Source organism: Neolamprologus brichardi, chromosome 17 (assembly GCF_056152115.1).
Source record: "Neolamprologus brichardi isolate AB-2024 chromosome 17, ASM5615211v1, whole genome shotgun sequence".
Taxonomy (NCBI): domain Eukaryota; kingdom Metazoa; phylum Chordata; class Actinopteri; order Cichliformes; family Cichlidae; genus Neolamprologus; species Neolamprologus brichardi.
The window spans coordinates 3,015,250-3,038,758 of record NC_142120.1 but is presented as its reverse complement, the minus strand read 5'-3'; the positions used below and the strand labels follow the sequence as shown (position 1 = coordinate 3,038,758).

At 38.8% G+C, this 23,509-nt stretch overlaps 4 protein-coding genes across 4 annotated transcripts; all 4 read left to right on the top strand.

The window, feature by feature from the left end:
• Window positions 1-4,543: 4,543 nt before the first annotated feature.
• LOC102778820 (cornifelin-like) lies at window positions 4,544-5,463 on the top strand. The gene is made up of 3 exons (XM_006799697.3): window positions 4,544-4,621; window positions 4,720-4,907; window positions 5,040-5,463. The coding sequence occupies exons 1-3, from the start codon at window positions 4,567-4,569 to the stop codon at window positions 5,175-5,177; spliced, it is 381 nt and encodes a 126-aa protein (XP_006799760.3). The 5' UTR covers window positions 4,544-4,566; the 3' UTR covers window positions 5,178-5,463.
• Window positions 5,464-8,912: 3,449 nt separating this feature from the next.
• Window positions 8,913-9,714, top strand: LOC102797567 (cornifelin-like). Its single transcript, XM_006799762.2, has 3 exons — window positions 8,913-9,051; window positions 9,186-9,373; window positions 9,456-9,714. The coding sequence occupies exons 1-3, from the start codon at window positions 8,913-8,915 to the stop codon at window positions 9,663-9,665; spliced, it is 537 nt and encodes a 178-aa protein (XP_006799825.2). The 3' UTR covers window positions 9,666-9,714.
• Window positions 9,715-17,323: 7,609 nt separating this feature from the next.
• On the top strand, window positions 17,324-19,891 carry LOC148097846 (placenta-specific gene 8 protein-like). The gene is made up of 4 exons (XM_087830720.1): window positions 17,324-17,380; window positions 18,220-18,325; window positions 18,463-18,650; window positions 19,655-19,891. The coding sequence occupies exons 2-4, from the start codon at window positions 18,259-18,261 to the stop codon at window positions 19,889-19,891; spliced, it is 492 nt and encodes a 163-aa protein (XP_087686846.1). The 5' UTR covers window positions 17,324-17,380; window positions 18,220-18,258.
• A 2,454-nt stretch (window positions 19,892-22,345) lies between these two features.
• LOC148097845 (cornifelin-like) lies at window positions 22,346-23,274 on the top strand. The gene is made up of 3 exons (XM_087830754.1): window positions 22,346-22,445; window positions 22,578-22,765; window positions 23,044-23,274. The coding sequence occupies exons 1-3, from the start codon at window positions 22,379-22,381 to the stop codon at window positions 23,272-23,274; spliced, it is 486 nt and encodes a 161-aa protein (XP_087686880.1). The 5' UTR covers window positions 22,346-22,378.
• The last annotated feature ends 235 nt before the right edge of the window (window positions 23,275-23,509 follow it).

The following is a 23,509-nucleotide window of genomic DNA, read 5'->3' as shown; positions in this document are numbered from 1 at the left end:
ATACATAAGGTGTAGTTTATAATCTTTAACCATTTGTATGGAGCAGATTTTGGCTTATATGAGCTAAAAGAAAACCTTGAGATCCTCTTGAAATTTGAAGCTCAAGGTCAGATGCTTAGCCGGACTAGGTACTTGTGTCCCCCAAGGCCTAGTATACGTTTGAAAATGCTTCACAAAAAATTGTGAGTAATAAAGTTTTCACTGGCAAAAAGAAATCTGCCTGTGCTGTTCTTGGTATCTACCCTCACACAAAATTTGAACATACTTTGAAAACTGTGGCGACTCGACAGATGGACAGACAGACAGTTGTTGGGCTGAATCAGACAACCCTGAACCATCCTTTAGTTGTGCTGCTGTAGGTTCGCGCTGCTTGTTGACTTCCCATGATGCACTGAAAATGTCGTCCCCTCTTTTCTCTCCCAGTGCGTTTATTCACACCACCGCTGCACGGCAATGTTTGTCTGCTGCCACAGTCTGCGTTTTATCCAAAAGCGGTCCTTTTCTCTCGTCTCTCACCTCTAAACTGGTCAAGCTGGATGCTGAGCCTGGGACAGCTAAAGGTCCTTCCTGTTAAAATCGAGTTCCTCCTTCCCACCAAGTGCTGTGCTTAAAGGTTCGTTTGATCATTTGGCTCGTCTATTTCATATTGTAGGGTCTTTACAATATAAAAAGCCAAAGGAAAACTTTAAAGTGGTGCTATATAAATAAAACTTTATTGAATTTCTTATTGAACTTAAATGATATTATTAAAATATTTAGAAAAAGGAAAATTCACAATTCTTAAGTCTTTTTTGACTGAACTTTTACCCATTTTCAGACATTAATTTTTAACATCTGCTGGTGATACTCAAAATGTACTTACATCATCACATGAGCTCAGTTTTAATGCAAAACAGGATTAAGGTTGAGTGTGAGGAAAATGTGAGTCGTTTTTGTGGAAAAACATATCAAATAACGATCTTATAGAAAACAAGAAAACTGCAAAGACGTGTGCAGTTTGAAAAATTGCACATAAACGTCAGTCAGTGTTTGGCAGTCAAACTAAGAATAAAGGCTAAAAAACCTAAAAGAAACCTTTAAAAGAGAGATTTTTTTTTAAAGCTAATACATTTTGGTTTCAATCATCCAACTGACTGATGACCACTTTGCACATCACGTACCATTAACCAAATGATGATAATGAAAAAACATCAGCATGACAATATCAATAACATTATTGTCATTTCTTTTTTCTGACACACGCCTGTTGTTAAATTTTTAAAAAAAAAATGGAAATTGAGGTTTGGCCATCAAAATGATGGTTCTCTACTTCAAGAGAACCATCAAATCCACTTTTTATCAAATTAAATATTCTCAAATTTAAAGATTTGGTTGACCTCAGAACTGCGCAAACAATGTACAAAGCAGCAAATAAATCTTTGCCCCACAACATTCAGAACTTGTTCCAAATAAGACCAAATACTCCTGACCTGAGAGGAATCCGTATGTTCAGCAAGCCAGTAGTAAGGACAAATGTAAAATATCAGAGCATTACAGTCAGAGGAGTTAGTGTGTGCAACACCTGTACAGATGAAATCAAGACAAGTACATCAATACAAAAATTCACACGATTGTTCAAAAAAAATAAATTGCATGAATATAGGAAATCTTCCTCTCAGTGACTGAGTTGTCTCATTGTGTGTTTATTAAGGTGTTTGTCACATAGATATAAAACAAGCTCAGAGATTGAACGGGTGTTATAGACAGGGTGATTAGTTTATGTAAAAAATGTAGTTTGTTGTTGTTCTGGTTTACGTGCTGAAAATGGTTTTTATTTGTGTATGTTCAATGTGTTAAACTTGTACATAGTTAACCATGTATGATCAAATAATGTTGAATAATGGATATGGATTTGTAAGCAATAAAATTTGAAATAAGGGGGTAGGAACAAGAAAAGTGTCAACTTCATCCTACTCCTTTTCGAGCACACGCATTCTGTAGACAAAGATATAAACATGAAAACTTGATGATTTTTAAGTTTTGCTTTTTTGGTTTTTTTCTGTTGTTATTTCAATTATATTTGCATGTTCGAAATAAAATTATATCTATCTATCTATTTATGAAGCACACTGACTGTGTTTTACAGCGATGTGGTCAACAGGTTTGCCACACCTCGGTGCGCGTTGTTGTTTTAACCTTTTTTTATGTGTAATCGTTCTGGTTCGGCTGCATTTTTTTCCGAGGTATCTGAGTAATGCACGGTGCACATGCAGCACTTCACAACAAGACTTCCAGCTTTAACAGGTAAGGTTCTTTGGTTGCTAGTAAAAATGGAAATTTATCATCAAAACAGTGAGAGGTGTGAGATTATATCAAACAGCTAGAACAGAGAAGAAATCATTTTTATCGTATTTTTAAAAAATATATTTTCCAAGTTGTAAAAAGCTACGTTTGGAAGATGACTTGTAAATGCCTACAAAAGCTTGCAGATCTAACATAAAAATGATCTGTTCTGTCTTTCAGCTGAAAGATGTAAACTAATGTAATCATTCTGGTCTTTTAACAAACATTTATGGTCACTGAGTATTTTAAAAACATGTTTATTATTTCTAACTAACATTTTGTAACTGATGCATGTGGCACTGTGTCGAGTTTGTGTGTCTTTTTTTCTCCTTCTGTAAAAGTTATATTTTTAAAGTGCATACAATTCTAACTCAGTGTGGGAAAAGTAAATTACACGATTGTGCAATCCCACTTGGAGAAAAACACAACACTAGTTGTTTGACTCATGAATGATTTACAGAGCTGAGCTACCTCGCCCTTGTTCTTTATACAACTGTGTGGTAGTGGCTTCCTGGTAAATGCATTGCTTAGGTGTGGTTAACAACATGGTAAAAAATTTCATACACACAGTTTAACACTACCCAATGTTGCTGTTAACAAATTCATTTACTGATTGCACTGCCTTTGTTGCGATCTAAGAGTGGTTATAAAACTGACATTTTCGTAATCTTTGAGGAAATCTCTAAATATGCTGATTTAATTGTGTTTTATTTTTTGAAAAAATTTCAGTGAATTATTTTAGTCTTGATAGCCAGGATCGGTCCGCTCCTGGCTTGCCGCCTGGCTCACAATGCACCCGACCCCTACGGCACCTCCTGTGGGTGGTGGGCCTGCAGGAGGATGGGCCCATGTCCCCTTTTCTGGCCGTGCCCAGCCAGCCCCATGGACTCGCCCTTGGGCACCGTCCCCAGGCCTGGCTCCAGGGTGGGGCCCCAGTTACCCTATCCCAGGCAGGGTGAACTGTTCCCTTGATGGTCTTGTCATAGGGATCTTCTGAATCGCTCTTTGTCTGGTCCCTCACCCAAGACCAATTTGCCATGGGAGACCCTATCAGGGGGGCAGAAGCCCCCAGACAACATAGCCCCTGGGATCCCTGAGACACACAAACCCCTCCGCCACGATAAGGTAGCGATTCGGGGAGGGGATCTTCTTACCCTTTCTCCCTTAGAAATAGGGTGAGAAGTTTGGCCATCCGGGAGGGGCTCAGAGTAGAGCTGCTACTCCTCCACATCAAAAGGAGCCAGTTGAGGTGGTTCGGGCATCTGGCAAGGATGCCTCCTGGGTGAGGTGTTCTGAGCGTGTCCCACTGGGAGGAGGCCCCGGGGCAGACCCAGGACATGCTGGAGAGATTATATCTCTTGGCTGGCCTGGGAACGCCTTGGTGTTCCCATGGACAAGCTGGAGGAGGTGGCTGGGGAGAGGGAGGTCTGGGCTTCTCTGCTTGGGCTGCTGCCCCCACGATCCCCACGATTTTAAATGGAAGAAAATGGATGGATGGATGGAGAAAAAACAGTGTTTGAGAGCATTGTTTGGTGATGATATGCTATGCTGCCTTTAAACTCCAAACCTGAAGTGAGGAGAATAAAGAGAATGGAGTCATGTCTCTCTGAGTGTGCAACACTTAGATATCACTCATCAAAACAACACAGTCAAAGTTGCATTTATTGTATGCAATACTATGAGGTCATAAATATTTGGTCTTCATACAAATGGAATAGCTGTCAAGCTGGGATTTAAAGTTTTTTTTTATAGAGATTTGTCTATGGTCCATCCCAGTAATTCTTCTATTCTTCCTACTCCTTTTTAACTTGCAAGCATATTCACTTAGTGTACATTAGATACCTTTTGATGTTCAATTCAGTTCAATTCAATTTTATTTATTGAAGCATGGTCACTGAGTAAGAGCAGTTGCTTCAAGGTGTTTTGTACTGTAAAGCAAACGACTCTAGAATAATAGAGAGAAACCCCCAACAATCAGATGACCCCTGTGAGCAAGCACTTTGCAACAGTGAGAAGAAAAACTCCCTTTTAACAAGAAATCTCCAGCAGAGCTGGGCTCAGGGAGGGGCAGCTACCTGGGTGTGAGGGAAGTCACATGACATTTAGAAAACAAAACTTGTTCTTTGTCTTGTTAAATCAGCCTCTTAATGAGGAATATGTGCTAAAGGTGAAGGTTTTGCATTAGGTGTTCTTGCTTGGTACTGATTTCCATGTATTAACAGGTACAATAACCAGTCAACAACAATGACAGCCAACTGGAATACTGGCCTCTTTGGCTGTTGTGACGACATAAAATCTTGTAAGCAACCAAATTTTTTTATTTATATTTCCCTTTTATCATCATATGCTGCATTTAGATAATGTACTAAAACATAAATAAACAAATATTACTTCCAGGCTGCTATGGTTTCTGGTGTTGCCCTTGCCTCGCCTGTACCGTTGCAGGAATGTTTGAAGAGAACCGCTGTCTCCCATTATGTGACATCTGCAGCCCCGCTGTGTTATCAGCCTTTGGGATACCACTGTTTGTGCCTCCTGCTGCCTTGGGTCTGAGGGTTGGCGTTCGACACAAATATGGCATCCAGGTAAAACCATATAACACTTATTAATAAAAATATTATTCTGACAGATGTTTTTTAGGCTCCCACTGGTAAATTACTAACTAACAAATGGTACAAGTAGTAAAATGAGTATAGTTACAGAATATTTCTCTACAGGGTTCTATCTGTAAGGACATCGCCACTTCCTGTGTCTGTATGTGGTGCACATGGTGCCAGTTGCATCGCGAGTTAAAAGTTCGCAAACACGGCACCCAGGTCGTCAACATGCAGCCCACACCCACTGGGAAAAATTGAGAGTTTGTTATGGCTTCGTGCTGAGGTTGCTCCTCGTTGGTGTGATCTGTCCTCTAAGATCAGTTATGTTTGGTCTCACCAAACTAATTGATATTTGGTTATGACAGTCATGCTTTTGACCTTTTTTCCCCCTCTAAGGATTTCTACTGTGATACACTCAAGACAAGCATCGTATGTTTTATATATGCATGGTTTTCATTGCCTCTCTGAGCTAGCTCGTGACATGTAAGTTAATTGTTTTAATGCTACAATAATGATGATCATGACAATTGAGAAAGTGGGAGATCAATGACCCTCAAACACATCTACAAAAATAAAAGTGAACTCTACTAAGTTCTTAAATCTCTGTGTGAATCTGTAACTTTTTTAGACATACTAACTTTGTATATGTAAAAGTATCTCAAACTATATTCTGAATAAATTCGTCCATCTAACCCAAAAGTCCTGTTACATGAAAAACAAAACATGTTGTAAACAAGATCAGCCCACAGTCACGGGTAATGTTGTCGTAATGTTATGCAAATGTGAAAAATACCTAAATGGAAATGTTCTATTTCAATACTTTTTCTAAGAGATTATGAACAGAGATGGACAGTAACGCGTAATTACTGTAATCTGATTACTTTTTTAAAGTAAGGGATTACTATCGCAAAAACGGTAATTAGATTACCGTTACTTTCCCGTAGGAACGCTGCGTTACTGCGTTACTAAAACCGTGATTTTTTTGCGAGAGTGTCTCATGACAGTGACGTAAGCGAGTGCGCCGTTCGTGACAACAGCTGTGTGCAGATCAACAATGGATCATATATCGAGTGCAGAGAGAGTATGAGCGTGCAGCGTTTAAAGCGTGGAAGTACTGACCTTACTTTGAGTTTGATTCCATAAAAAGTGACAAAAACATTAGTGTCCGTTGTGCGTGGGAAGAAAACTTCTTTTTACAGCGAAAAAACCCCTAAACTTCCGAGCAAGCACCGAGTAGCTACGACGTAATGGGAAACTCACAGAGAAACTTGCGGATTCTTCCACTGACCGCGGCACACCTGCACCAGGGTAAACCTCCGCCTACCCCACTCCTGCTTTACACGTGAAAATAGAGCAACAGCACCGCTAGTCTTTGACTTTATTTATTTTCTGCTGTGTTTTACTTGCATCTATTTGAGAGACTGAGTGTAAACACAAAAAATATTTTATTTTATGTGCTGGAATGTGCAGAAAATAGGTTTAAATGTTAAGCAAATTTCTTCCAGTCAGAGAATGTTGCATATAATTAAATTTTTGCTTGATGCATAAAGTTAAAAGATTAAAACTAATAAAACAAGTTTAAAAAAAAGAGACTTTTCCATTTGATTACATTTTGTATGATGATTATGCAGAAAAAGTAGAATTGGGCTGAAAGATCTATCGCTTTATCACCTATTCAGGCTGTAAATCGTGTTTTTAAAAAGTAACTAATTAACTAAGTAATTAATTACTTTTGAAAATAAGTAATCAGTAAAGTAACAGGATTACTTTTGGGGGGAAGTAATCAGCAATTAGTTACTGATTACTTTTTTCAAGTAACTTGACCAACACTGATCATGAATATCAATTTGTCTGTGATGCTATGATTTTTATGATTACTTGAGATCTGTTTAATCCCACCATATGAATCTATGATGTCGTGAAAAGCAAGGAAGCAATGCTTGTCTTTCTGTAAAAAGTCACCGATGCACCCATGAACATAGTTGGCTTGGTGGGCTTCCAGCTGAGAGCAGATCTTCAGAGGAGAACAACGGCAATGTTAATTAAAATGAGTCCACAATTGCAGTATGATCTGCAAATATACAGACATAATGCATCATTACACATTTTGTACACAGTCTCTAGTGTTGTTGTATACATTGTGTGACAGTGAGTGGCCTGATCGGTTTCAAACTCAGAACAACAAACACTTACAGTAGAACAAAAATAAACTGATAACCACTAGATTACTGTGATTCAGAGTCTTGTGTCACTGTGATTACACCTAGGTACACAAATTAAACTGCCACAGCCACAAGGTAGGTAAAATGACTGGTGAATTAGCTTTACCTGCTGATAATTATTACCATTGCTAATCTACACTGATGCCCCCCATAAATGCACTATAAACACCCAATGGACGTAACCTTACACCAAGGTCAACTTGACTATTTTATGCTTGCTTACCTGCAAACATACAGAAATCGTGCATTGTTACACATTCTGTACACAATCTCAGGACTTTTGTATAACAGTGAATGGCCTGGCCTCTTTACTCCAACTTGATCTGATCTTTTAGGATATACTCCCTCTTGTGGTGTAATGTAGGCATAGCCGCTCTTAATAGAAGAGAATAAACCTTTATTGTCCCGCGTACGCGAAGTTTGGGTGTTACACTGCTCTTACAGCAAGGAGAATATAAAATATAGAAGGAAGAGTCCATATACATAAGCAACTGAAGTTATACAGGTAACAATGTACAGAAATATGTATAAACATATTCCTACACTGTGGGTGTTAAAAGTCTACTGCTGAATGAGCAGCTCAGTGCTCATGCAGGGGATGGGAGGTATTGTCCACGATGGATGTCAGCTTAGACAACATCCTCTCCTCTCCAACCTGCTCGATGGACTTCAGCGGACAGTCCAGGACAGATCTGGTCCTCCTGACCAGTTTGTTGAGTTTCCCCATCCCTCTCTGCCATTCCACCACAGTGTTGTAAAAAGTCCTTAGAGTACTTACAGTACTATATGTACTATAACATATAGAGGAACTTCTGGGCATTATCTTTTGATTTCCTTTCTCTGTTGCTATAGTTTCAGGTTTTGCAGCATTTTTGTGTCAAGCCAATGGCAACTCTAAGCCACTCCCATTACAAGGTGCATCCTTTCCTATATTCCTTATCACAGGTGCACACAGGGAGTCCAGCAAGACCAGGTAAGACCTTCCACTTTTCTACAATGAATTTTACATCATTTACCGTTTGGTGTGATTCCTTTATGGTTCACTGTGTAATATTGGATGTATAACGCTGTAGGAGATGTGATGACAGAGGGACTAAAATGTATGTAAGTTTATGTAAATTGATACATTCTTAGAAAGAGATGAGTGTTTGTTTATTATTGACCCTCTGTATTGGTAACTGTTTATCTGCAAAGGTGAATTATATGCAGGGCTGCAGACTGTAAGCTGTCTTGTGTAGAGGTCAGTTTATATTGAACTGTACTCTCAACCTCGTGACTGTTTAAAATGAACTTGGATGTTTTAGGAAAGTCAGTGTTTTACCTCGTGGTGTTTCTGGTGTTTTTCTGTCTGACGCTGTTGCGTTTTTAATGCTCAATCTTAGTCTTTGGAATCAAGGATGTATAAATCAGATTTAGCTGAAGAATTACAGACAATCCACTTTTCATTTCATTTCTCCGAGCCTATAGTTTCAGTTTGTTTGTGTTTATTCAAACATAAAAAGATGCTGCTTCTAATCAAAGGAACTATGTAATTTTCTGAGGTAGAAAGCTTTTTTTTTTTTTTACATGTATATATATTTGAATTGTAGCCAACATACAGTACAGTGTTCTTCTTCTTTCTATTTTTCGTAGTTAATCTTAGCGATCGCTGGAACAAATATTTTAAGAATTTAAGGTTTCTCATGAACAAGCTTTGCTACAAGGTGCTCCAGAATCTAATCTGATCATCTACTGCCTAGACGTCCTACACAACAGACGGTTCTTTCTGCAGATGCATGTCTTTAACTTTGGTTTACCCGCTCCTCTACTTTCACAGAGCAATCCTATAGCATCTTGGCACACAATGGCAGAGAAACCCTTGACAGACTGGGACAGTGGTCTTTGTGACTGCTTTGAGGATGCACGTACTTGTAAGAAGCCAGTTAAATTTGATTGACTCATAAATTGTATTTGTGTTTTCAGGACTACAAGTTGTTCTGATTTGTATCGTCTTCATCTTTTGAGACTTGTTACCAGTTTATTGATGTGTTTCTCTGTTTTTCAGGTTGCTATGGTTTCTGGTGCGGCCCCTGCCTCGCCTGCACTGTTTCAGGAAAATTTGGAGAGAACAGCTGTCTCCCCTTATGTGACATACTTGGTTCTGCTGTATTAGCAGCCTTTGGGATACCTGTTTGTGTTCCTCCAGCAGTTTTGTCTGTAAGGGCTGCCATGCGAAACAGATATGGCATCAAGGTATGAAGCGCAAGACGATGACATACTCTGAACTAAAAGTGGAGAGAAAAAGCAAAGTAATGCTTGTATTCTCTTTCTGCAGGGCTCTCTCTGTAAGGACATTGCAGTTTCCTGTTTCTGCGCCTCATGCTCCTGGTGTCAGATGCATCGTGAGTTAAAGCATCGCAAGAAAACCCCGATTGTAATCACTATAGAGAACAACACCGTTTACAACATGCAGCCTGTTCCAGTTGCCCAGCTACCAGTAGCGATGGTGTCTGCACAACCACCCACAGCTGGTTTTGTTGCTTAACTCACAGTGGCACTGCTCTGAGTTAGCTTTAATGTATTTATCAGTGAAATCAGAGCCTCTAATATTTTTTAATTGAATTGTATGATCAATTATTTGTATTATTTTCCTAATAATGCAACATTTTTCCTTTAAATGTTATATTTTTAGAAATGATGATGATAGTGAGAGTTGGTGATTCACTATAGTTCTGAGATTCATTTAGTAAAAAAAATAGTAAAATGACGAAATCAGATACAAAGACGAAATCAAAGTTTCAGGGCTCATTTTTGTAGCCAACTATGGCAAAAGTCCATCATAAAACTTTTCTTTCAGACTTTATACTGATGTTTGATGTCATGCAGTTTGTCCAAATTATTTCCATTTACACATCGAGAGGAGCTCAGAGTTCCTGCTACAACAAAAAAATAAATAATAAATACAAGTTAGCAGAACACAAAAGACTGAATCTGGAAGAAGAACAAAAAAGCATCAAACTAACCCCAGAGATGTCTATATGAGTAAACTAATTATAAAAAGGATCCTTGGCTTAGGGGCGGTTAATTTCCTGCTTATATCAGGTAAGCTACCAACAGGTGCTGGCAAGTAATTAGTTCTTTGCTGCCTGTTGAAAGACAAAAACATGGTAGCCAGCAGCAGGAAAAGGATTGTAATGACAGGATACAAAGTCCTTTATTTATCCCGTATTTAGGAAATCAGTTTGTTAGAGACAGTACTCTGCTGCCTGTATAATAAGTGGTGCCGAAGGTGGTCAAGTCCCAAATGCCCAAAATAAATGAACCAAAAATTCAAACACAACAAAACACCATGTCTTGTTTCTCTTTGGCCCTCTTCAGTCTGTTTCTTCCCTGATTTATATTTAAATGGCCTATTCTGAAACCTGCCACTGGAAAAGAAACGAGAAAGTCAGAAGAATATATTTGAAAATATTTTATCTTTTTGAAATGTCTCTGGAAGCTGCTCTCTCGGTTACATGCTTTTCCAATCCAAACTGCTTTTTCTCACTCAAGCTCATAGCTAAATAATTTCTGCAACATTAATTTCATCTAAAGAGTAAAAATCATTGTTTGAGACAAACTTCAAAGAGCCAGCACTCTGGTCTCAGTAGACACACACTCATTCCTCCCAGCGGGCCGCAAACCTGCTCTACAGAATCATATTTTAACATTATCAGCAACTGCCATTCCTGGGATCTGCACCACAAACGCCCGCAACAACTGTGTGGCCCAAGCATGGTGTAGATTGTGCAAGTGTGTGTTGGCATAGGATTTATTTGGTCTGTTGTCTCCACATTTGTCTTCAACCCACTAGCAACTTTTCCTTGCAGTATTTTAGCGATTGACTGAGGAACACCAGTACAACTGGTAGACAGCACTGCCAGTCACAACAACTCCTCCTAGGGCTTTCATTGTAAGCTAAATCAATGTACACGCCTTGCCCTACATTGAATGGAGGGCCAGGTGTGTCGGCACATGGAGCAGATGCCGTCACACCTTTCTCAGCCCCATAGTCAAAAAACAGCATCTATCAAGAAAGGAGATGCAGAAACCAAAGAATATGAGAAAACAATTGACAGAGAAAAGACTGACTTGGCTCCACTCATACTCACTCAGCATGCAATGCAAGGGAGAGAGAGAGAGGTAGAGAGACAGAGACAGGTATAAGGAGTTGTTATCAGTAACTATTTTAATATATTTGATTAAAACCCAAGCAAAGCAGGAGCCAATGGTATAGGGCTGAGTGTTGGTCAAGTTACTTGAAGAAAGTAATATAACTAATTACTGATTACTTCCAACAAAAAGGAATCCTGTTACTTTACTGATTACTTGTTTTCAAAAGTAATTAGTTACTTAGTTACTTTTTAAAAACATGATTTACAACCTGAATATGTAATAAAAAAAATAGATCTTTCAGCCCAATTCTACTTTTTCTGCACAATCCATCACATAAAATTTAATAAAATGAAGTCTCTTTTTAAAACTTGTTTTATTAGTTTTAATCTTTTAACTTTATGCATCAAGTAAATATTAAATTATATGCACCATTCTCTGACTGGAAGAAATTTGTTTAACCTTTAAACCCATTTTCTGCACATTCCAGCACATAAAATAAAATATTTTTTTGTGTTTACACTCACTCTTTCAAAAAGATGCACGTAAAAACACAGCAGAAAATAAATAAAATCAAAGACTAGCGGTCCTGTTGCTCTATTTTCACCTGTACAGCAGGAGTGGGGCAGGCGGAGGTTTGCCCTGGTGCAGATGTGTCGTAGCCGTCATGTTAGTGGAAGGATCCGGGAGTTCCTCTGTGAACGTCACATTCCCGTGGCAGCGTACTCGGTGCTTGCTCGGAAGTTTAGGTGTTTTTTCACTGTAAAAAGAAGTTTTCTTCCCACGCAGTGAGCAGCGGACGCTAATGTTTTTGTCACTTTTTACGGAATCAAACTCAAAGTAAGGTCAGTACTTCCACGCTTTAAACGCTGCACGCTCATACTCTCTCTGCACTCGATATATGATCCATTGTTGATCTGCACACAGCTGTTGTCACGAACGTCGCACTCGCTTACGTCACTGTCATGAGACACTCTCGCAAACAAATCACGGTTTTAGTAACGCAGTAACGCAGCATGCTTACAGGAAAGTAACAGTAATCTAATTACCTTTTTTGCAATAGTAATCCCTTACTTTACTCATTACTTGAAAAAAGTAATCGGATTACATTAATAGTAATGCATTACTGCCCATAGGGCAGCTCTGATAGGGCCTACAGGGCGAGTGATGGCGATGTGTTTGTGGTGCAGACCCAAAAGAAGACATGGAAGAAAAAACCAATGCTTAAAAAAAAAGAAAAGAAAAGCTATTTATTTAGGCTGATAGCAAAAACAAAACTGAAGGCAAAACATGACATAAACACGAATCTGAACAGGAGCATGCAAGACTATGACGTGGGCAAACCAAAACATGACCATGAACCTGAACCTGAACACAAGCATGAAAAAACAGAGACGGAGTGAGCTTCCTTTAAGTTTTCTTCACAGTGGCTTTAAGAAGAAAGAAGTTAAACCTTTGATGACTTTAAGTCTAAAAAACTAAACTGACCCGTACAGCATGTCTGTTGTATCTTCTTAACAGTCACATCTAGGTCAGGGTCACATCCTGAGACTTCAAGGATCCTTCAGACAAAAGACAAACATGATAGTGACTATTATTAGTTTCTGTTTCAAATAATAAATGAAGAACATTTTGCTGTTTCTCTATTTTAATGCAGCAGTAGAAGAACAATAAAATTGAATTTATGAGACAATTTGACATAAAAACTTTTTTTTATACATATTTGATTTTATGTTAAATGCTTTTGAAAAACATCCTTTATGAGTCATGTCGCTCATGCATTTGTTTGTATGTTTAAAAAGAACTTGGATGCAATAAAAACATAAGATTAAAACTTCTCTCTATTAAAGAAACATAGTGGATCTTTTTGGAGAGCACTTTTGATTTCCTTACTCCGTTCATCTAGTTTCAGGTTTGGCAGCATTTTGCGTTGAGCATATGGCAACTCTGTGCCACTCCTACTCCAAGGTGCAGACTTTTATTTATTCCTTTTCACAGGTGCACACAGGGTGTCCAGCAAGACTTTTACATCATCTATGTATTTTACATCTAATGTTGTAGGTTATTTAATTATTTTTTTTTAAAAAAGAATCAAATGTATGTAACCGTATGAAAATGATACATTCTTAGAGATTCTTCTGTTTATTTGCATTTATATAGCGCTTTTTGAGACCCTCAAAGCACTTTACAATTCCACTATTCATTCACTCTCACATTCACACACTGGTCGTTGTAGCCACAGCTGCCCTGGGGCAGACTGACAGGCTGCCATATCGCGCCATCGGCCCCTCTGGCCATCACTAGTAGGCAGTAGGTGAAGTGTCTTGCCCAAGGACACAACGACCGAGACTGTCCGAGCCGGGGCTTAGACACAAAGCGCTGCACACAGAGATTAAAATAAACAGTACGATAAATAGCAATATACACAATATAGAGTTTAAATGTAAATTAAAAATATAAAAATGTAAAAAGCATTGGTCAACAGTTTTTAACTGTTTTTTAAAGGATTCCACAGTCACCTCTGTCAGTCACCTCACCCCGGTCTGTGAAGGCTGCTGGTTGAAGAGTAGCAATATTGATCCCTAGTCTGGAATTACTCGAAATTTATTTTTATCAATAAACAACCCTTTAGGAAATGTTCTGCAGGTCTATAAAACACTTACTTGTCTGTTCTATGCTGAATATGCTATGTTGGTGTGGATATGAGTGTGTCCTAACTTGTTATGGAAGTAATGCTAATTCACTGTCGATGTAAGTTGTATTTTCACTGTGACTGTGCACAAGGGTTTGACATGGTGTGATTTCTGAGAACAGGAACAAAAAAACAACAACAAGATATTACAATGCAAATAAGAAATATTTGTATTGTACAGGTCAGAGCAACAGGCCCCGCACATGGTAAATGGACTTGTTCTTATGTAATGCTTTTCTACTCTGAGCACTCAAAGCACTTTACACAGCTTGCCTCATTCATCCATTCACACCAGTAATTTTTTAAATGCTCTTTCTATGTAAGTGCTTTCTATCTAACATTCACATGCATGCATATTCCAATGGACGCATCGGAGAGCAACTTGGGATTAGTATCTCGTCAAAGACACTTGGCATGTAGACTGGAGCACACGGAGATTGAACTGCTCAGCTACAGCTACCCCTACATTCACACTACAGTCCTGTTAAGGAGATGCTTTCTCCTTATTGTGCTAAGAATGCAAAAATATATTAAAAACAGTTCTTAAATACACCACAAGATGGTGGACCAACACAAGTAATGAAACAGGCAGTTTTCAATAGTCAACATTTCAGTTACCGTCTGTGCACCAGGAATATAGTTCTTTAACACCTCTGCACACAAGAAACTCTTCAAGCTACAATAAATACTGATGTAAAGAACTAAACCCTGAACAAGGGTGGAAACGATCAAATAATCAGTCAACTATGGGTTAAGAAAAGTTTGAGCAGGAGAACCAAAGGAATTTGTTATCTGGAATGCTTACGCCGATGATGATCTGACCTCACTCCTGACAGAAATTGAGGATGTCAGGCTTTTAAAGAAAATACAGACGATATTAGCTAAGTCAGATTTACAGCTACACAAAACTGCCAGCTGACGACCTGGCAAAGGTCTTCAGACACAGACATAGGAACATATTCTTCACCTCTTCAATGTGGCCTTGGACTAAGCTGGATCCTTGAATATGAGACCTTAATCTTCCAGGCTTCTAAGCAAGAACGATCCTTTATTTATCAGGCGCATCCTCTATAGCTGTACATCACTGTACAGTGCAAGGCCCTCATCCAAGACCTTAACAATGATCCATGTGACTGCCAAAGAAAAGAAATGGAATGCACAGAAAGATTCCCTTTAGAGGTCGAACTCCCGTACATAACCAGACCTTATGTCTCATTACCTCTGTTCTCAGTGCAGCAACAAGAGCATTGTTTCTTCTCAGATGAGTTGTTGATTGAAATTACAGCTTTCATCAACGCTGCCCTTGCTCTTAATGGAGACGGACAGTGCTACATTGGATTCATCATGGTAAAAGCCAAGCTGGTGCCTTGATGAGGCCTGAGTTGCATGCTTTATAGTATTACACCAATGACTCTTCACGAAGGTTTTAAATGTATGTACCCAAAAAAGTCTCAAGAATTAGTACTTCCACTACACAGACTCAGTGGCACCATGTTTCAAAGGATCACAATTTAGCTAACATTCAGCAGGGCAAATAACAGCAAGTCTGCAAGTAAATACATGAGAAGTACACCAGCTTCACTCATCCTTGGTACCTGAAGTTCTAACAGCAGCTATTTACATCTGAGACATGAAGTATGTTTGATCTGGTCAAACCAGAACATGATGCAGAGATCTGCCCATTGATCAGTGTTTTCACAACTAAAACTGTTGACAGACTTCTTTTACCACATTGAGTAGAATAGTTCTCCTTATGGAAGACCCTGATATGAGGAATGACAAAGCTCATCAGTGTGGCAAGTCTAAGGTTTCGAGGGAAAACCCTTAAAACCCCTAAACACTGCAAATTTCCGGGTGATGTTTAACAGTTAGCATTCAAGGATAAAGTTAAACAGCTGGAAGAGGGGAACTAGTCTTGAAAATAAGTTCTTTATCGAGGCTGAGTCCATTCCTTGACCAGGTTGTGGGACAGTTGTGGTAAATGGACTGGTTCTTATATATCGTTTTTCTACTGCATCTGAGTTCTCAAAGCGCTTTACGCAGTTTGCCTCATTCACCCATTCACACGAGCACTTTCTTTCTAAGCTCTTTCTACGTAAATGCTTTCTATCTAACATTCATCATCATGTTTCTAAAGTAGAATCATTGCTTTGAAGTCTCTCCGTGGTGGTTTTTATCTTTGCTTTGTGTTGTCGGCTTTGCGTTCATACCTAAATACTAAGAGAAAGAACATGTGTGTCCTCATTAGGACAGGGACTAGTGTTGGTGTATGGGGCTGTAGCCACAGGTTTATAATGTTAATTGGCAATTATGAGACACTGTGTTTCAAATCATTTTACATAGTAACAGGACAGCAACAACGGGTAGTGCGATATGTCTTTCTCATGGGTGTCATAAGTAACATACTGCACTACTTTTAAGAAAAGTGTTCTGTGTAATACGTGTAACAACTTTACTTTTCTTTTTTGGAGTTATCACCCCAACACTGATCACAACAAAGAGGGAAAACAACATTCACAAACATTTGACCACGCACCGTGTAATTAGTTTGCAGGAATGTAATGTCGTTGATATGCTACTTAGAGATGGTGGTGACTCTCAAACTGGAGCAAATGAGAATCAATAAGGATTTGAATCGATGAGGGATATCAATGTTGAAATAAGAATCAATAAATCCTGATCAATTCCCTACATGTGTAACACTGGCATGGTGTGGTCACATATGTATCAAAGTTACAGATCGGCATTTTGAGGATTCTTAAGATAAGAAGAAAAACAAGATAATGATAATTATTAGTTCCTGTTCCAAAAAGCAACTGAACTGTTTATTTTTCTTTTACCACTTAGGACTCTTTCTTTTATAATAAGCACCTTTTTCAGTTGTTTTTGCTTTTCCTTTAAAAACCACCTGGAATGCAGTTATTAATAATAATAATAATAATAATGGATTGCATTTATATAGCGCTTTTAGGGGCCCTCAAAGCGCTTTACAATTCCACTATTCATTCACTCTCACATTCACACACTGGTGGAGGCAGCTACAGTTGTAGCCCTGGGGCAGACTGACAGAAGCGAGGCTGCCATATCGCGCCATCGGCCCTTCTGGCCAACACCAGTAGGTGGTAGGTGAAGTGTCTTGCCCAAGGACACAACGACCGAGACTGTCCGAGCCGGGGCTCGAACCGGCAACCTTCCGGTTACAAGACGAACTGCCAACTCTTTGAGCCACGATCGCCCCCGCGATTACCACATAATAGAAATTCACTTTTAGTTTCATGTTTCCATTTCCAGAGTTTCAGGCTTGGCAGCATTGTTTGTGTTGGCCCAAATGCCACTGACACTCCTTATCCAAAGAGCCAAGGATCCTTTTATTCATTAAGTTTCAGTGGTGTGCAAAGGGTGTCCAGCAATAGCAGGTAAGACGTTCCAGTTTTCATTCAATTCATTTTACACCAACTTAGTGGTCAGTACTTAGTTGTTTGTACCATGATACTAGAGGCAGTTTGTAAAGAAAATGTATACATTTCCAAGAAATTAAAAAGTGGATGAAACCTTCACTTTTTAATTTCATGGAAATACAAATGTGTACACGCAGCGTATCTTGTATATTAGTCCTCGTCGGAGAAACAGAGGCCATCATTACGGTGTGACTGTAAAAATCTAAGGTTTATGTAAACTGTTGTGTGTTATTAGTATTCCCGAAGGCAAACCACATCCCGAACTCCAAATTCTAAGCTGTCTGGTGTAGAGGACAGTTAAAGTAGATTAAACTGTCTGAACTGTAAGCGTAATAGACTTTCACTTCCAAACCAGTCTACATATCCTGTTCAGATGTTTACTTTTGAGGTATGTCAACCACGTATTGCTGTTTGTTTTACAGTCACTTGGATGTGTATAGAAAGCTTGCTCTTCCTTCATCCCCAAATGCTTGTTCATTATCGATGTTTGGGGGTCTCTTTCTGTAATGCTGTAGAATTTTTACCTTGATATATAAAATGTCTTGTGAATTAGGGATAAATTAATCAAGCTTAACTGACAACTTACAAAATGACCACAATATCCTTAACATGCACTTTGGTTTCATATCTATGTGCATGTGTCCACAACATATACTTTTTTTCTCTACTTAAACTTTCCCATTGCTACAAATATTTGAATGTCTCAGGTCTCGTGAACAAGTTTGATAGAAAGAACTTCAAAATTAACATTTTGAGTTTCATTTAATTTGGCTTTTTCTTCTTCTCGACTTTCACAGAGTGATCATTCAGTGTCTGTGGGTGAAGTTCAACATACAATGGCAGAAAAACCCTTGACAGACTGGGACAGTGGTCTTTGTGACTGCTTTGAGGATGCACGTACTTGTAAGAAGCCATTTAAATATGATTGACTCATAAATTATATTTGTATTTTCAGGACTACAAGTTGTTCTGATTTGTGTTGCCTTCATCTTTTGAGACTTGTTACTACTTTGTTGATGTGTTTCTGTGGTTTTTTTAAGGCTGCTATGGATTCTGGTGCTGTCCCTGTCTCGCCTGCACTGTTTCAGGAAGATTTGGAGAGAACAACTGTCTCCCTTTATGTGATATATGTGGCTCTGGTGTATTAGCAGCCTTTGGGATACCCATTTGTGTTCCTCCTGCAGTTTTGTCTGTAAGAGCTGCCATGCGAAACAGATATGGCATCAAGGTATGAACCGTGAGATGATGACACTGAACTCAAAGCTGGACTTTAGGCTACGTTCACACTGCAGGCGAACGCGCATCAAATCCGATTTTTTTTGACCCTATGCGACCCATATCCGATCATGGTATGACAGTGTGAACGGCACAAATCCGATATTTTCAAATCCGATCTGGGTCACTTTCGTATGTGGTACTGAATCCGATACATATCCGATGTTTTAGAAAGCAACTGCTGTTTGAATGGTCATGTCGCATTAAATCCATCTTTTACGTCACTGACACAAGACAGACGCTAATTATCAGCGCCGGAGAAGATATCGTGAACGCTTCCTGGCCATCCAGCGTAGATGTCAGTGAAACTGTTGGGAATACAACGTGAACATTTTATTTGTACTGTATAATCTGCAGATTCTGACAGAAATCTGCAACTATCCTTTGAAGCACCGCTCCTCTAAAACAGCAATAAGGATCATTATTAGGTTATTTACATTATTATGTAAATAACACAATAACTTAAAGCAAAAATTGGGAAACGTGAAGTCCGAAATCTTTATATTAACGGCCATCTGTCAAACAATACTGTTTGCTCTGGGTCTAAACAGAGCGCGTTGTGTGTGACGTCTTCTTTTGCGCATGCGCGCCGCTTTGAGCGTTCACACTAGAGCACGTTTGCTGTCGCATTTTATTTGTAGTGTGAACGAGCAGACAAAAAAAATCGGATTTGATCAAAAAATCTGAATTGAGCATCAAGACCTGCAGTGTGAACGTAGCCTTAGTGGGAATTACAAGTCTCACTCACTGAATCAAAAACATCCATATTTGATTTCAACTATGCCTAAATGTTTTTTGTCGAACATTCACACGCATACTCAGTATCTGCTGCAAGGATATTGTGACATGTGGACCAGAAGAGCCAGGGATTGATCTACCAAACCTCTGGTTGGTAGATGACCTGCTCCTCCACCTGAATTACACCACATCTGTAATGCTTGTACTCTCTTTCTGCAGGGCTCTCTCTGTAAGGACATTGCAATTTCCTGCTTCTGTCAGTGGTGCTCCTGGTGTCAGATGCATCGTGAGTTAAGGCATCGCAAGAAAACCCCGACTGTCATCAACATACAGAATAATACTGTTGTCAACATGCAGCCTATTCCAACTTTTCAGCCAGGAGTGATGATGATGCCTGCACAACCAGTTGCAACTGGTTTCATGTCTCAACCAACAGTGGTCATTCAAACAAAGTAACACTCGTAGAAGTCTGATGCTGCTCAGAGTGTGTTCTCATGTATTTACATGTAAAAGCAAGAATGTAATAATTTAGTATGTTAAATTCTTACTGCTGATTTCCTAGTTTTCAAGAAAATTAAGAGAGTTAACATAAATGATGGGAATGATGATTCGCCCATTTGAAGTTTAGTTACAAATGTAAATGTACTTTATTGTTGAAGTAACAGCAATATTTTACAGGCTCAATAAAAACAAATCTGCACCCCATTTTTGTTGTCTTATCTTACTTCTCTGAGACTTTTCTGGTGAAATGAGTGATTCAGTTTTAAAATCTGCAAAAATCCACCATCAAGCATTTGTTTCAGATTTTACACTGATGCTTTGTGTCATGCACTGTGTGGTTGTGTCTTTGTGGTGTTTTCAATATGAAGAGCCATTGCACGGTACAGTGATGTACAGCTATAGAGGATGTGCCTGACTAAGTGAAGGATTGTTCTTGCTTAGGAGCCTGGAAGATGAAGGCATCATATTCAAGGATCCAGCTTAGTCCAAGGCCACCCTATAACTAAGTCCTTTTCCAGGTCATCAGCTGGAATGCATCCATCACTTTGCTACTGTTTGAGGCAGTTTTGTGAAGCTGTAAATATAACTTAGCTAATATCTTCTGTATTTTCTTTGGAAGACTGACAGCGTCAATTTCTGTCACAAGTGAGGTCAGATAATCGTTAGCATAAACATTCAAAATAACAAATTCCTTTGGTTTTTCTGCTTCTCCTGACTTTTCTTCACCCATAGTTGACCGATTATTTGATCATTTTCACCCTTGTTAAGGGTTTAGTTGAGGTTTTTTCTCTTTCTTTTTCCCCTATCCTGTCCGCCAGTGTAGCAATCAGAATTTGTGTCTGAAGGACAAAAATGCATTTGCTATATTGGTCCACTTGATGGCCATATTTTAAAGAAATATTTTTAGGATTTCTTTTATATTTAATTATTACAATCACAATGTAACAGACTCAGGGGCCAGAAAAGAAAGAATAAAGCTGTGGAGAAACTTAAAAGAAGGAGATGGAAAGAAAAAACACTTAGAATCTGCTTCAATACCTAGAAAACAAAGCAACAACCAACATAAGCATAAACAGCAGTAAATAAAACATGTTAATGAACAGCACACAGTACTAACAATACCACATACATCTACAGGCAGTAGCCAACCGAGACAGCGAGAGTCTGTGAGTACCTGCTTGTACAGCTGTGTGGGTGATCGCACTTGTATTCAAAGGTTAAAACACAATGGCCATGAAGGACATTGTTGAATGGATTTGAGTTTCATATTTCCGTTTCCAGAGTTTCAAGCTTTGCAGTGTTATTTGTGTTGACCCAACTGAAAGAAACTCAGTCCAAAGAGCATCCGTTCAGTCATTAAGAGGTGCACAGAGGGTGTCCCGCACGGGCAGGTAAGACCTTCCAGTTTTCTACAAGTCCTTTCACATAAACTTAGTGATTAGTACTTTGTTGTTTATACCTGATACTAGAGGCAGTTTGCAAAGAGAAAGCTTTGACTTTATACTTTATTGGATTGCATAGTGTTTTGTTTGTTAGCCCTCTTTGGAGAAGCAGAGGCCATCATGAGGGTGTGACTGTAAAACGTTAAGGTTTATATAAACTGAAACAAACAACAAAAAAAGACTCAAATGTGTATATCAGTATCGAAGTTCTTAGAAAGAGAGAGGTATACTTTTTAATAGCCTGTGTTGCTAGTGTTGTTTTTAAAATTATTATTCCCAAAGGCAAACCACATACCAAACTCCAGATTCTAAGCTGTGTGTTGTAGAGGACAGTTAAAGTAGATTAGTGAGCTTGGAAAGAAAAGCGTCTGGAGTTCTTTAAGTTTCTTGAAGATGTTTCACATTTCATTTGAGAAGCTTCTTCAGTTCTGAACTGAACTGAAGAAGCTTCTACGATGACCTGGATGACTGAGAACGGTCACAGAGACAGTTAAAGTACATTAAACTGTCTGAACTGTAAGCGTAATCGACTTTAACTTCCAAACCAGTCTACATATCCTGTTCAGGACAGAGTTGTTTACCCATGCATTACTGTACTCGTATTTCAAATTACAAAAGCCATCTTTTTGAGATATGTCAACCATGTATTGCTGTTTGTTTTAAAGTCACTTGGATGTTTATAGAAAGCTTGTTTTTCCAACATCCCCAAATGCTTGTTCATGGTGGATGTTTGGGTGTTTCTCTCTGTAATGCTCTAGTATATTTACCTTGTTATATAAAATGTGCTGTAAATTATGGATATATTAATAAAGCTTAATTGGAGAATTAAAAGATTACTAAAGCTTTTTGCTGTAGTTTGAAAGAAAGTGCTCCAAAATTTTAACTTTCATTTAATTTGTACGTTTAATTTTCATTTTATTTTGTTGTTTTATTTTGTTTTTCTGCTTCTCGACTTTCACAGAGTGATCGTTCAGTGTCTGTGGGTGAAGTTCAACATACAATGGCAGAAAAACCCTTGACAGACTGGGACAGTGGTCTCCTTGACTGCTTTGAGGATACAAATACTTGTAAGAAGACAGTTAAATTTGATTGACTCATGAATTGCATTTGTGTTTTCAGGACTACAGGTTTTTTCTCATTTGTAGTGTCTTCATCTTTTGAGACTTCTTACAACTTTGATGTGTTTCTGTGTTTTTCAGGCTGCTATGGATTCTGGTGCTGCCCCTGTCTCGCCTGCACTGTTTCAGGAAGATTTGGAGAGAACAACTGTCTCCCTTTATGTGATATATGTGGCTCTGGTGTATTAGCAGCCTTTGGGATACCTGTTTGTGTTCCTCCTGCAGTTTTGTCTGTAAGAGCTGCCATGCGAAACAGATATGGCATCAAGGTATGAACCGTGAGATGATGACACTGAACTCAAAGCTGGACTTTAGTGGGAATTACAAGTCTCACTCACTGAATCAAAAACATCCATATTTGATTTCAACTATGCCTAAATGTTTTTTGTCAAACATTCACACACATACTCAGTATCTGCTGCAAGGATATTGTGACATGCGGACCAGAAGAGCCAGGGATTGATCTACCAAACCTCTGGTTGGTAGATGACCTGCTCTTCCACCTGAATTACACCACATCTGTAATGCTTGTACTCTCTTTCTGCAGGGCTCTCTCTGTAAGGACATTGCAGTTTCCTGCTTCTGCGAGTGGTGCTCCTGGTGTCAGATGCATCGCGAGTTAAAGCATCGCAAGAAAACACCAACTGTCATCAACTTACACAATAACACTGTCATCAACATGCAGCCTATTCCAACTGTCCAGGCAGGAGTTATGATGATGCCTGCGCAACCAGTTGCAACTGGTTTCATGACTCAACCAAGAGTTATCATTCACTAAAAGTGAAACTGAGAGATCTGATGTTACTCAAGGTATTAACTTGTAAAAGCAAGAATGTAATCATTTAGTATGGTAAATTCTTACTAAAGACTTCCTAGTTATCAAGAAAATTAAGAGAGTTAGTTAACATAAATGATGGGAATGATGATTCGCCCATTTGAAGTTTGGTTACAAATGTAAATGTACTTTATTGTTTACGTAATAACAATATTTTACTGACTAAATAAAACTTTCA

Excerpts from the sequence above, each read along its gene's own strand:
- LOC102797567 (XM_006799762.2), top strand. The coding sequence starts at position 8,913 with ATGCATGTCTTTAACTTTGGTTTACCCGCTCCTCTACTTTCACAGAGC. Across the intron at positions 9,052-9,185 it reads CTTTGAGGATGCACGTACTT|GTTGCTATGGTTTCTGGTGC; the intron begins GTAAGAAGCCAG and ends TCTGTTTTTCAG. Across the intron at positions 9,374-9,455 it reads GAAACAGATATGGCATCAAG|GGCTCTCTCTGTAAGGACAT; the intron begins GTATGAAGCGCA and ends CTCTTTCTGCAG.
- LOC148097846 (XM_087830720.1), top strand. The coding sequence starts at position 18,259 with ATGGCAGAAAAACCCTTGACAGACTGGGACAGTGGTCTTTGTGACTGC. Across the intron at positions 18,326-18,462 it reads CTTTGAGGATGCACGTACTT|GCTGCTATGGATTCTGGTGC; the intron begins GTAAGAAGCCAT and ends GGTTTTTTTAAG. Across the intron at positions 18,651-19,654 it reads GAAACAGATATGGCATCAAG|GGCTCTCTCTGTAAGGACAT; the intron begins GTATGAACCGTG and ends CTCTTTCTGCAG.
- LOC148097845 (XM_087830754.1), top strand. The coding sequence starts at position 22,379 with ATGGCAGAAAAACCCTTGACAGACTGGGACAGTGGTCTCCTTGACTGC. Across the intron at positions 22,446-22,577 it reads CTTTGAGGATACAAATACTT|GCTGCTATGGATTCTGGTGC; the intron begins GTAAGAAGACAG and ends TGTGTTTTTCAG. Across the intron at positions 22,766-23,043 it reads GAAACAGATATGGCATCAAG|GGCTCTCTCTGTAAGGACAT; the intron begins GTATGAACCGTG and ends CTCTTTCTGCAG.
- LOC102778820 (XM_006799697.3), top strand. The coding sequence starts at position 4,567 with ATGACAGCCAACTGGAATACTGGCCTCTTTGGCTGTTGTGACGACATA. Across the intron at positions 4,622-4,719 it reads TTGTGACGACATAAAATCTT|GCTGCTATGGTTTCTGGTGT; the intron begins GTAAGCAACCAA and ends TATTACTTCCAG. Across the intron at positions 4,908-5,039 it reads GACACAAATATGGCATCCAG|GGTTCTATCTGTAAGGACAT; the intron begins GTAAAACCATAT and ends ATTTCTCTACAG.